The 14,389-nt window shown below is 35.8% G+C and overlaps 1 protein-coding gene across 2 annotated transcripts in view; it reads left to right on the top strand.

The window, feature by feature from the left end:
• Positions 1-14,389, top strand: part of Alcam (activated leukocyte cell adhesion molecule) — a 178,792-nt gene that overhangs the window by 141,110 nt on the left and 23,293 nt on the right. For both annotated transcript variants that reach the window (XM_070030328.1, XM_070030327.1), the window contains exons 4-8: positions 1,690-1,754; positions 3,147-3,234; positions 3,689-3,871; positions 9,831-9,958; positions 13,704-13,836. In XM_070030328.1, the coding sequence (XP_069886429.1) occupies positions 1,690-1,754; positions 3,147-3,234; positions 3,689-3,871; positions 9,831-9,958; positions 13,704-13,836 (597 nt within the window). The remainder of the gene's footprint in view (positions 1-1,689; positions 1,755-3,146; positions 3,235-3,688; positions 3,872-9,830; positions 9,959-13,703; positions 13,837-14,389) is intronic.

Here is a 14,389-nt window from a genome sequence, read left to right as displayed (position 1 = left end):
TAAAGGAAGTGTACTATGGCTTTTGCTGAGGACCAACCAAAGACTCTAAGAAGCCATGTGTTTAGGATTATGTCTGTGTCAATGAGCCATCACAGAGTTTCCAAAGCAAAGTTGATAGGTACAGTTCATATAGGAGGAGGAAGTGAAAAGGGGAAAACTGTTTTGACACTTTTACATGTTAATATAGAAAGCAAAGTTGGCCACACTGCCCAAACTAATAGTTCTATTGAGAGCCTGAATTTATGGTAAGAAGTTTCCAGAGTTCTCCCTGTATGCCACACATAACGTAAGTGAAGGAGAAACTATAACTTATTTTGTTGTTCATTTTGACTCTGATTTGACTAGGTAAGTTAATTCAGTATCTCAGAAAATGTCACTCAATCACTGGTCACTCAATCAATGCCCAGAAATTTTTGGTTTATTTATTTAAGCCCCATGAATTTTTCTTTGTATTTAAATATACTGGATGTATTTGTTTCCCAAATTAGAGATCTGTGTGAGATATTTGTTTTTTAGAGGATGGATTTCAGACATAATTCATTGTTTTTAACCAATCAATTTCTCAGTTTTTACTTTTTTAGGCATTCCTTCATACTAGTGAGATCATTAAAGTATACTGACAACATTTAGGACTTTAATTTCCACTTGTTAGGTTTTTCAGAACTGGCATCTCTTTGGGAGTGAATTTCAGTCAACTTTTCATTATTTTGTGGTCATTTTTGTTAAAATTAGGTAGCTCAGCCAGGTGCCGGTTGCTCATGCCTGTAATCCTAGCTACTCAGGAGGCTGAGATCTGAGGATCACGGTTCAAAGCCAGCCTGGGCAAGAAAGTCCAGGAGACACTTACCTCCAATTAACCACCAGAAAACCAGAAGTGGTGCTGTGGCTCAAGTGGTAGAGCACTAGCCTTGAGCTGAAGAGCTGAGGGACAGTGCCTAGGCCCAGAGTTCAAGACCTACGACCGACAAAATAAATAAATAAAAAATCAGGTACCTCAATGCCTCTTGTTTCTATGAATCTTGTCCATTTGAGTCGTTCTCTTCTTCTACCTTTATCTTTCTGACTGCTTGTTTCCATTGGTTCATTTGGAAACTAGATAGTAATCACTGTGAAAATTTTATTAGTAAAATTATATTTTGAACTGATAGTAAATTTGCCTTGTTATAATTAAAGTATATAACTTCAATATAGGTAGATTTATAATATTCATTATCCTAATTTCTAATACAAAATATAGTTTCAAAGGTATAGTTAATACTAAATTCAGTTATGTATTTTTCACTACACTCTAATTATACCTATTTGTCTACTCTAAAGGCTTTTTCTCCCATGTTTTCTATGTGTTGTGATTAGAGAACAGGTCTGATAACTAAATTCCAAATCAATAATAGTTATACAAAGGCCAATCCTACTTAATACACTAGCCTCTGTTATATTATTAAATCTATATTCATTTCATAAAACATCCAGATGTTATAAGGATTTGAAGAAATGTTTAGAATAATAAAGCAAATGTTTGCAAATTATAAACCTACCAGAATTTGAAAATCCAGATTATATAGGAAAATCTGTTTTTTATTGTTTATCATTCTTCTGTTTTGACTTACATTTGCTAAACCAAATCACAACTCCCAGGTGTCCTCTTTTCTTGTCTTTGTATACTTACAAACCTTTTCTACTTAACTTTAGAGCAGCCATCTCAACCTGAAATTGTAAACAAAGCATCGTTTCTTGAAACAGAGCAGCTAAAAAAGGTGAGTGTTTGTTTTTATACTAATTACTTTTACTTAACATGGAGTTAAAATAACTGTTGTGGCCTCAGAGTTCAGAATAAATAAGATGGACTTTGCTCTTGAGGAGCTGAGCATTGAAGATGTTATTCAGAGAGCGTGGAGCACAATGGGGCCTTCATGCTGTCTCTTTGACCATGATGAATGAAAGAAGGTATGTCCATTTATGAAAGAAAACTTACTCTTTGAGAGTGAACTGAATGATAGCATTATTAAAATATGAGTAGATTTTCTACAGACAGTCCTTTCCAGCAAAATGAAATAAAATGAAGAGGAAGAAAATGACTTATCTGGGAAACAGATTTTCAACATTTCAGAAATTTGTGTGCTATGATAGAAGTCAAGAATGTACACTAAGGGATAAATCTGGTGAGGTTAGATCATAGCAAGCTTCCAAGTTTGGGCTTTATTCTATTGACAAATGAAACCACTAAACATTTGATGTAAAGGGATGTGATGATGGAATTTGAATAATTCCAGTAGCAAAGGCCAGAAGGAAAGCTGTACCGAAAAGTGGAGAGGGCTGGAGTTCCACATTCCAGCACATCAGCTGAGTAATGATCTTTTGCAGTAAGCAACAGTATCTAGTGAGCTGGGAATGTGGTTTAGTGGTAGAGTGCTTGTCTCGCATGTATGAAGCCCTGGGTTCCATTCCTCAGTAGCACATACACAGAAAAAGCCAGAAGTGGCGCTATAGTTCAAGTGGTAGAGTGCTAGCCTTGAGCAAAAAGAAGCTCAAGGACAGTGCCCAAGCCCAGAGTTCAAGCCCCAGGACTGGCAAAAACAAATCTGAAATTTCCTTTGTGTGCATTTTCCTGGGGGGGTGGGGAGAACCAAATTCCTTGAGTAGAATTAAATTTACTGAATAATATCTGAAAACCATTGAATAATGAAGCCAAAAGACATTGAAACAGCTGGTGGGGATTAAAGTACATGGAAAGCACTTATGGTGAGAAATAAACTTAGTATGACACACGACAGGTATTATACTTTCACTAAATGTTTCATGTAATGGAAGACTTATAGACTATGGCCGAGGGTCAGTGTCATCATGGCATTTGTTAAATATGAATAATGCCAGTTAAACAAATATGATTCGATAATGGCATCAGGATCTGTTGCGCATTTAAAAGTACTCAAGATGATATTGCCAAATATAAAGCATTGCTTTTAGATAAAATAGTATTCTATAAAATAGCATGTCTTAGGTCAAGTCAGAAAATAAGTGGCTTGAGGCCTTTGCATTTCCCAAGTATTCTGGGGTTTCCAAGTTGATACCCCTGACTGAAACAAAAACAAAACAAACAAACCAAAAACTAGTATTTTCAATACTAGTATTGTTTCTTTGTTTTACAGTTGGGTGACTGCATTTCAAAAGACAGTTACCCAGAAGGCAACATTACATGGTATAGGAGTGGAAAAGTGCTTCAACCCCTGGACGGAGGTAAGTATGAGGTGGACAATAAATCCAATGGGCCCGCTTTGATTTTTCTCCTTTGAAGCCATTCTGTAGTCTACCCACAATCTAAATATGTTTTTCTTCTTTTACATATGGCACTTTTATATAAGGCACTTTGTTCCTTTATGCATACATTCAATCAATAAGTGATATTTTAAAATGCCACTTAGCCCTTGTGCAGGAGAATCAAGAACAGAGTATTTCTTCCTATGGCATGTTGTAGAAGTTAATTGACACGAGTGGGAGATAGGATTCCGGGATTCTATTTTTGTCCATGTATCTGATTCACAGCTTTGAAAAGACATCCTACCATGCTGTATGTCATTTTTTCCTCCTGCTAAAGACAGAAGAACAAAACCATTCAAAGGTATTATGGTATTAATTAAGGACTGTGACTTTCTAGTGAAAGACCAACTACCATCAGTATTTTATTTTTCAGCGGTGGTCATCATTTTTAAAAAGGAAATGGATCCTGTCACTCAGTTATATACCATGACTTCATCCCTGGAGTATAAAACAAGCAAGGCTGATATACAAATGCCATTCACCTGTTCCGTGACCTATTATGAACCCTCAGGCCAGAAAATAATTCAGTCTGAACAAGCAATCTTTGACATTTATTGTAAGTAGCTCAATGTATAATTGTACAGTTTTAATATATTATAAATAATATGCAAATACTGTTCACCTTTGAAATTCTAATTCATTTGCTTTTTGAATTCTGCTTCCAACTTTTCATATAAACACTTGGCATCCAAACTGCTCAATTCCCTTTGACAAACCTGTAGTGTATTTAGATTATCTTCCATTTTTATGAGTATCTGTCTTCTATTCTGCTAGGTGGCAAGTTCCTTAAAGATATGAGAAAAGTCTTTTGGTGGTCCTCAGCACTAGCATATGGCAATAAAACTTGTAGAAACTCAAAATACCTGCTGAACCTTTTCTCAATGAAGGATAGAAAAATACAGACTTATTTTTAATTTATTATTACTGATAGAAAGGGTTTGGTGTCAGAACTTGATATGTACTAGGCAAATGCTTTATCGCTTGAGCTATGCCCTCTAACTTTTTTCTTTAGTTGTTTGTCAGACAAAGCCTCATATTTTTTACACAAGGACAGCATCCAACAGCAAACCTTCTCTGTCATCACTCCCATAAACATAGCCTTGCCCCACCAGGCCAGCTGATTCCTCAAGATCGGATTTTACTAGTGTTTTTTTTTTTTTTCCTTGACTGGTCCTAGTCCATAGTCCAACACAAATGTATATACCCGCACTTGGATATACCCTAACTTAGCCATAGATGATGAAATAGTCTTTTTCCCCAATTGGACATTTTCTTACAAGACAGGTGCCAAGATCACTTATAATAATGAGCAATCATAGTGGTATAGTACTAGCCTTGAGCAAAAAAAGCTCAGGGACAGTGCCCAGGCCCTGAGTTCAAGCCCCAGGATTGGCAAAAAAAAAAAGACTTCATTATTATTACTATATGAAAAATACAAAACATTCCTGTAATACTTTCATGTATTCTAGAAAACCTAACATTTCTAAATCTACCCTGTAGAAAAGGTGAAAACACCAGCTGAGCCTGTGGAGAGTTAGACCTCAGCTCCATTTGTTTTGGTTTCTCTAAGGCACTGAATCTTACATTGAACAAAAACAAAAATTTAAACTTAACCCAAACATTAATGGACTTAGGGCATTATACTTGGTAAACTTAACTTAAAATCAATGCATTAGAATGCTTAATCATAATCAAATTATTATTTCTGTAAAAACAGGAAGAATTCTTTCTTTTTAGAAGCGTACTTTGTTTTGAAAATAATTATTTTCATTATACATATTTTGGAGTGTTTAGTGGTAATTGAATACAGATATATATATATATATATATATATACAGTGAGCAATGATCATATCAAGCAGTTAACATTTCCATACCTTAAATATCTCTTAAATTATTTATTAATATGCAATAATTGTACATATTTATGGAGAATAATATTTTAGCATTTTAGCATACACATAAATATGACATTAACAGATCTTTTCATTTAGAGACATTCATTCCTCTTCTTTACTTATTCATAAAGCATTTAGTATAAATGTGGCAACTCAAGGTAGAAGAGATTTTTCTAGATGAGTTAGGAGACTTGGGAAATTTGATTCTCCAAGAGTGCACGCAGGTGGCAGTATGTCTGTAAGTGAACAGAGAAATCCTGAGATGCATTGAAGGGCATGATTTGCCATGGCTGGAAGTACAGTGCATATTCCAAATAGTGTTTGGGAAGACCACAGGTTAGTGCTGGGGTTTATGATGAAGACATGAAAGGTTTTAAGTCTTAGTCTTTACACTCGTGGAGTTTATTTCCAGGAAGAGGAACAAGACACTTGCATCAAAAGAAAATTGCTAATGAAAGATTGCATTTGTCAAATGCCACGGGAACTCAGTAATGTATCCTGAAAGCTGTTGTGTCTCCAGGCAGTGATTCGCAACCTCTTGTGTATCCGAGGAACCTGAAGCGTTTGTTAGAACACAGATTGCTGGACCCACTCTCCCTTTTCTGACTTGTATGGGGGGGGATGATGCTTGTGACTGTTGAAGTTGTAAAAACAACCCCGATGATATCAATAGTGTTAATTTGGAAAGCCTACTTGAGAACCACTGCTCTGGGAAGACTTTAGAGAAATTGCTAAATGAAAAAAGAAGGCATTCGTGAAGAGAGACATTTAATGAGTTCCATTTGCGAAGCTTGCCAAACATGCGCTAAACCATTTCCGCTTCACTATATTGAATCGGCGATGAAACTAGGGAGTCTGGCTCCTTATCTTTGTGTTTACCTGATATTTGCCTTCGGGCACTGCCTAACTTTATGCCACCATTCCTCACCACATGTCCTTCTTCAAGGGTTTCCAAAATAGTATACTGCCCACCCTTCTCTGCTCGACAAACTGCCTTACCAGACATTGGCGGAAATACCTTTTTAGAGAACAAATGCAATCGTGTTCCTGTTGTGATTGAAACTCTTCAATGACTCTCCAGAATTGTCAGATTAATCTTCATACACCCAATTTAAACATGCCTGGAGTCCCTGATGGGGGAAGTCCCGCCCTATATCTTTCTATCACTGCACTTTGTCTGCACTGTGATTCGTCTTGTTCCTCCAGCAGTGAACTCTTTACATGTCTATTTTTCTGCTGCTGTTGTCTTGCGTTTTTCATTTTGAAAGTACCTATTTATTCTTTAAAGCCCAGCCAGGGTGAATTTCTCCAGATAGCTTTCTAGTCTCATGCATCCAGTGCTACCAGTGCCCCAGTTGTAATGTGGATATGTCTTAAGTGTTAATGTCTTAAGTGTTAAGGTCACTAATGCAATGAAAATTCATTGAAGCAAAGAGCATGTAATTTACAATTCCAACTTGTATAAAATAGACACTAAATAAATGAATCCATTTGGAGTTGATTCTGGTGCAAAGTGCAACATTATTTACCATAGTTAAGATATGGAAGCAACCCAGATGCCCCTCAGTAGATGAATGGATCAAGAAAATGTGGTATATATACCCAATGGAATTCTATGCCTCCATCAGAAAGAATGACATTGCCCCATTTGTTAGGAAATAGAAAGACTTGGAAAAAATTATATTAGTGAAGTAAGCCAGGCCCAAAGAAACATAGGTCCCGTGGTTTCCCTTATTTGTAATAACTAGTATATGTCTGAGACAAGCAGAAACGGTCAGATAAGTTGATGTTAGGGAAATGAACCTTAAGATACGTATTCAAATGTTTTTCTTTCTTGCGATTGTTTCTAACATATATATATATTTCTTTGTTGCTTTGTATGTCCCTCCCCCATGGTATAACCCCTGTTTTCACTATATTTGATATTGGTATAATTCGGGGAGGGGAAAGGAAAAAGCAAATTGTTTAAATAGGGATACATGTGGACCCATTGCACCAATGAGATGTACAAGATGTTATGTCGAAAAACGAACTTTACAACTTTTGGGGGAGGTGAGGGTAGATGGGAGGGCAGGTATGGTAAGGGGAAACAAAGGAGGAGGTAACAATGCTTGATAAGAAATGTACTCATTACTTTGCTCATGTGATTGTAACCCCTCTATACAGTATTTTCACAATAAAAAAGACTTATTAATAAAAAAGAAAGAAAGAAACACAAAAGCTTGAATCCATGAATCCATGACTCCATGGTTAGAGATGAAGAAAATTTGATTAGACCCTTTGGGTTCTTGCAAAGTTGTTTATAGAGCATAGTGAAAGCGAACAATCTCACCTGATCTAAAGTCAATCAAAAGCCAACTTGTGGAAACCAAAGGAAGGATTTCTTTAGGTCAAATTTTAAGTATTAATAAGTTTTGAAGCATTCTGCATATTACTATACTATTCAATATACTATACTATACTATTCAAAGCATTAGCTCAAAAAGCTGATCCAGAAACAGTTATGAAACAGTGATGAAAGTATAGCAAGAAGAAAGGCTCAAGGTGAGGGAACAAATGAAATTTGATGTCAACATTTCAGGGTGGGTTTACTTGAGTATATGTCACAAAAATTTTAGAGAATACAAAGGGACAATGAGCCGCAAAAAAATATTATTGAGACTTAGTGATCCAGTGGGTAAAAGAAGGCAAAGGAAGGTAAGAATATTGGGAAGAATCATAACTTATCAAGGGTTAGAGTAAAATTCACAGGCAGAGGCAAAGGAAAGATCATTAATTTTGTTGTGAGACATGCTTATTAATCCAGAAAGTTAAAATGCAAATGTGTTGCAAAAACCTCCAAGCACAGTTGGAGGGAGTTGCTCTAATAGAGAATAGACCTATAGAAAGGGAATTCCAGGATGGGATATTTCCAAATAGACCAGCAAGTCAGCCGGGTTATGATCTCTGGCTGGTACAGTGTTTGCTTTGACTCGCCATGTACCAATGTGATGTGCTGCCAGCCAGTTCTGAGTGCCAGTTAGACAAAGGTCAAAGAGTGAGAGAGATCTAGAAATGGAATTCAGTGGGATGCCAAAAGTAATCTTTTTTTCCATTTTTCAACTTCACTGGAATCTGGTGGTTAGAGAACCATCCTAGGCTAACCCAACAAATAACAAATAAAACAAGTGCATTAAACTGTTTAACCTCACAATATTTCAGGCAGATATTCAGAGAATACCTGAGCATAGAAAAATGTCACAGAAGCAATCTCTGGCAATCTGTCTGTATGTTCTTCTGCAGTTTAATTGTAGAACAGTAAGCAAATGATTGTAAAAGAAGAAAAGCTTACAGATCTACAGCTTACAGATTTCACAGTACAAACAATTCAGAAAATAGTTCTGCATAGATAACTTTAGTGCTACCATTTGAAAACATAACCACATTTCTCAATAAATATTAATTTTTTATAAAGGCTTTCCTAAAAGAAATTTTACACTGATTTCAAACTTCATTGTTCATCCTATAATCCAGTTGTGTAACTAACAGATAAATTAGAAGTGACTTACTTGTAAGTATGACTGTTATCCTATTTTATTTCCACTTTGATAGATATTGTCCCCTTGTAACTCCTCCTGTATCATCCATCAATTTATTTATTTATTTATTTATCTTATTTATTTATTTCTTTTAGTCAGTCGTGGGGCTTGAACTCTGGGCTTGGGTGCTATCCCTCAGCTCTTCAGCTCAAGGCGAGCGCTCTACGGCTTGAGCCACAGCGCCACTTCCAGTTTTCTAGTGGTTTATTGGGGATAAGGGTCTCACAAACTTTCCTTGCCCGAGCTGGCTTTGAACCATGATCCTCAGATCTCAGCCTCTTGAGTAGTCAGGATTACAGGTGTGAGCCACCTGTACCCGGCATTCATCCAGCAATTTATTTATCAGTCTGCTGTTAAGAAATAGACTTTACTAGATTATAAATTATACTTTTAAGACTTATTCTTTCACAAAAAGACCAAAATGGAATAGAGATTGCTTCTTGACTCCAATGGCCAGGATAGAATTATATTCATGATCCCTTTGATTCTATCTGTGAATGATTTATTTCAGTTCATTTTTTTTTCTGGAAAGTAGATCTACTTTTTTGCATTCCCTATGTCTTGTTACTGTTATTTGTTTTATGTTGCCACCTTTTATTTAATATAAGTTATTATTACACAACATGAGTGCACTGGTACCTAATAGCCTTAGTTTTGTTAGCTGATTTAGTCTTTCCAAACTGTAAGATTCATATAACATCGTTCTATTTCCTTATAATGAGCTCATACGGTGAGATTGTTCCTACTGGTCTTTTACACATGGAATAATTACAGTCATTCCTGCCTCTGTTAAAGACATTTTGCTAAGAAGAAATTGATTTTTATGTAACAGAGACTCTTTGTAGTTTGCTCTAACTAAGATTAGTACTTGGTATAGCAAGTGGCTATTAACTTCAATCCCACTATAAAAAGATACATTTAAGTAATTACTATTACTAGCTTCCTTAGAAAATTGTGTATAATTTAGTCATTTACATTGTATGCACAGAGTAATTTGGTACTTGACAAAAATGGTTAACTTAGACCTGTGACTCTTGCAGATCCGACTGAGCAAGTGACAATACAAGTGCTACCGCCAAAAAATGCCATCAAAGAAGGGGACAACATTACCCTTAAGTGCTTGGGGAATGGCAATCCTCCTCCTGAGGAGTTTATGTTTTACCTACCAGTAAGTGCTCCACTACTCTCATTTTGTCCTGTTATTTGGCTTCTAGCTGGCCTTAAGAATTACATGTTCTCCGATGCCTTCAGAAAGAAAGCGTGCTATTCTTAGAGACAATAAAATATCACCTGTAGAATATCCTTTGAAGCCTTTTGTGAAACTTACATTTTCATGTCAAGTTTTTGCCTTTTTTTCTTAAAGTTTAGAGGTTTCTCAGACAAAGAGAAAAGAAAATATCTCAACATAGGAAACCACAGTTTCAAAAACTCAAGATTTCATTGTCCAAGTAAACTATCAAAACCTGTTCTTGAGAAGATAGCTATAAAATGAAAACTGATGACATCAAATGATTTTAAATTTATCCATACAATATTATCTAAACACACATCTGCTCTGACAGGGGTAGTTCTAGTATCTAGATTGTAGATAGAGTAACATTATAGGCTCATTCATATTGTAACATAGTATTGTGGTGTTGTTGTTAATTATGTTAGGGACCAAATCCAGGACCTTACACATATGAGACTAGAGCTCTACCACTGAGCTATGCCCTCAGCTCATATATATGTGTGTGCACACACACACACATGTGCACATGCTTGTGTGTATACATACATACATACATATATATGAGCATGTGTATGATTTCATATGTGTGTATACTAAAACATCATCATTTCCTAAACGTTTAAAATATCATAACTGAATTGTTAGGAAATGGAAAGACTTGGAAAAATTATATTGTGAAGTAAGCCAGGCCCCAAAAGCATAGGTTCCAAGGTTTCCCTTATTTGCAATAACTAGTATATGTCTGGGACAGGCAGAAAAGGTCAAAAGCTATGTACATATGACCAGATAAGATGATGTTAAGCAAAATGAACCCCAAGATATATGGACACAGTGGTTTTTTTTTTCTTGCTATTGTTTCTAACTTATTTATAATGTACCATGTGATTTTTTTGTTGTTGTTGCTTTGTATGTTCCTCCCTCATGGTATAATCCCGGTTTTCACTGTGTTTAATATCGGTATAATTTAGTGAGGGGAAGGGAGAAAACAAAATGTTTAAATAGGGATACAGGTTGGCCCATGGTAACAATGAGATGTACAAGACACTATGTTGAAAACCAACTTTACAATTTAGGCCAGGGGTGGAGGGTGTGGTTTTGGGGTGGGAAGGAAGGGATGGTAGGGGAAAAACAAAGGAGGAGGCAACAATGATTGATAGGAAATGTAGTCATTACCTTGCTCATGTAACTGTAACCCCTCTGTACAGTATTTTTACAATAAAAACTTATTAAAAATAAAAAATAAAGTTGATCATGAAAATAAGAATCAAAAGCAAAGACAATGCAACATCCCTGCAGATATTGTAGTGACATGACATCTGACTAGGAAATGATTCTATCTGAGGCATCTTTGCTCTCCCACAGTCTGAAATTCCTATTTCATGGAAGAAAGTCATGTGCCACTGAATACAGTATACATAGAAACGTGCTTATGAACGTACCCACATATTATTGGTATTTGAAGTATCATTCACTACATCGCTCCAAAGTATAATATAAGTAATTTACATAGAATCAATTATTTACCCTGCCACACATTTTTTTTCTCATATGTGGAAACTAGATCTAAAATACACTGAGACATGATAAACTATACAGAACTCTGGGCATTCACACAAAGTATAACAGAAGGAGGATATTCTTGGGGGAGGGACACAAGACTAAATGCCTGTGTGCTTGTGATCATAGAAAATAATACTTATCAAAATGAACTTAAAAATAGAAACAAGAGTTTTTTCTCTTTGTTGTTGTTTTCTTTTCTTTTTGTCTTGTCTGTTTATTCATCTGTATTGAGAAGGGTAAAGATGGAAACAGAAATGGAGGGACAAAATGATGAACAAATGCAGTAGTGTTACTCACTAGACAAGATGTTTAAAATGAACTATACAATTTGTGGTTGGGGAAAGGTGGGAAAAATTGGGAGAGAGTGAGGGAAGAGGTGACATTGTCCAAAAAGAAATACACTCTTTACCTGACTTATGTAACTGTAGCCTCTCTGTACATCACTTTTATAATAATTAATTTGATAAATTTTATTGTCAAGATGATGTACAGAGGGGTTACATAAGTAAGCTCATGATAATATTTGTTGTTTGACTTGTTACCCCTTCCCTTATTTTTCTCCCTCTTTCCCTACCCCTGAACCTCGCCCAAGCTGTACAGATCATTTCCCACATACTATCTGTGAGCATTGCTGTTGCATTGGTTCCCCTTTAGTCTCATCATTTTCTTGTTCCCCTTCCCTTCTCTAGTTCAGATAAAGGTATATAGAATACCCAGTATACCAAAATTGGACACAGTGAATAGGGATAAAACATAGGGGAAAAATCAGTAAAGAAAAAAGAAGGGATGGGAAGGTAGCTCAGTGGTAGGGTGCTTGCCTTGCATGCATAAGGTCCTGGGTTCAATTCCTCAGCACCACATAAGCAGGAAAAGCTGGAAGTGGCACTGTGGCTCAGGTGACAAAGTGCTAGCCTTGAGCTGAAGACCTAAGGGACAGTGTCCAGGCCAAGAGTTCAGGCCCCATGACTGGCAAAAAAAAAAAGAAGAAGAAGGAAGTGGCGCTTTGGCTCAAGTGGTAAAGTGCTGGCCTTGAGCTGAAGAGCACAGGGACAGCACCCAAGCTCAGAGTTCAAGCCCCACAACTGACTGAAAAAAGAAAAAGAAAAAAAGAAAATCAATCGCATAGCACATTGAGAACAACAACAACAAAAAAAAAAAAACCTTTCGTGTCTATGTCTTGGAGTTCATTTCGATGAGCATCATCTTATATGGTCATAGGTACATAGCTATTGAGTTATTCTGCTCATCTGCTAAGATTATCCTAGATGTATACTAATTACAAATAAGGGAGACCATGGGACCTATGTTTCTTTGGGTCTGACTTGGTTCACTTAATATAATATTTTCCAAGTCCTCCCATTTCCTTACAAATGGGATAGAGTCATTCTTTCTGATGGAAGTATAGAATTCCATTATTTATATATATATCTATATATATATAATTATATATATATCACATTTTCTTGATCTATTCATCAAGAAAATTGTTCTACCCATTAAGTTGGCATATATTGCTTTTCTCATTTGCAAATGGGAATTTTGGAACTAATTTGGATTCTAATTTGATTATCAAGGGTGCCAGAGACAAATTTGTAGGTATCAGCTTTTGTGATTATGTGTCCTGATCATCATTTTTGTTAGCATATTCCTATTTCCCCTGTTTTTCCATTTTTGATGTGATATATTTTGGTTTTTCTCTCCCCCTTTTTCTTATTTATCATGTTCTTTGTTTCTCATTATTCTCTATCCTTCCTTTCTTTTTTGTATTTGGATATATCACATATTTTCTCTTAAGGTGCTGCAGATTATCTCAAATTAGGTAAAACATAAGTATAAATATAAAATATTGTCTGTTTTAACACAATCTACTTTAATATTGAAACACAAGTCATGCTGTTAATAAGAACAAATGATATCCATGCAATATAAACAGTATCTTCAAAATTTCTTGGGCTCTAAATATTACTTACCTTTCCAGGATGTGAGAAGCACCCTAATCCTTCTCTTTGCTGTCCAATTAAAACACATTCTCCTTGTTCCCCGTTATCTATTTCCACCAAGAAATATATATTCTTGTTGTTGCTACCAAGTGATTTATCTGACATTGTGTCTCTATCGAAAGGGACAGCCTGAAGGAATAAGAAGCTCAAATACTTACATATTGACAGATGTGAGGCGCAATGCAACAGGAGACTACAAATGCTCCCTGATAGACAAGAAGAGCATGATGGCTTCAACAACCATCACCGTTCACTGTAAGTCACTTTTTTCATTACCAGCCTTATTTTAAAATCCTCTAGTAATATGATGCTGATAACTTTTCCAATAAATTACAACTATAGCTTCCTTAAATAACTTGGTTTCAATTGATTCAGTAAGGAGCTTCAGAATAAGCTCCACTTGCATCCAAATTTGCACTACAACTTTGGAATAGATATGATCATCTCAACTTCTGTCCATTGTAAACCTCCATCTTCTTTTTTTTTTTAGTATACCTTTTTATTGTAAAAATACTGTACAGAGGGGTTACAGTTACATGAGTAAGGTAATAATACCTTTCCTATTGAACATTGTTACCTCCTCCTTTGTTTTTCTCCTACCCTCCCTTCTCTCCCCACCTCTCCAACTCTTCCCCACCCCAAGTTGTAAAGTTTGTTTTCAACATAGTGTTTTGTGCATCTCATTGTTACAGTGGGTCAATCTGTATCCATCTTCTTTCTGACACCAGTATATTTTATTAATAAATAAGTCCCATATGCATCTTCATGAAAAAACTCATTCTTTCAATATAAACTTTTATATATTTAC

The sequence above is a fragment of the Dipodomys merriami genome, unplaced genomic scaffold, assembly GCF_024711535.1.
Source record: "Dipodomys merriami isolate MVZ:Mamm:240054 unplaced genomic scaffold, mDipMer1.0.p SCAF_2, whole genome shotgun sequence".
Classification (NCBI taxonomy): Eukaryota; Metazoa; Chordata; class Mammalia; order Rodentia; family Heteromyidae; genus Dipodomys; species Dipodomys merriami.
This window is presented reverse-complemented; position numbering and strand designations above follow the sequence as displayed.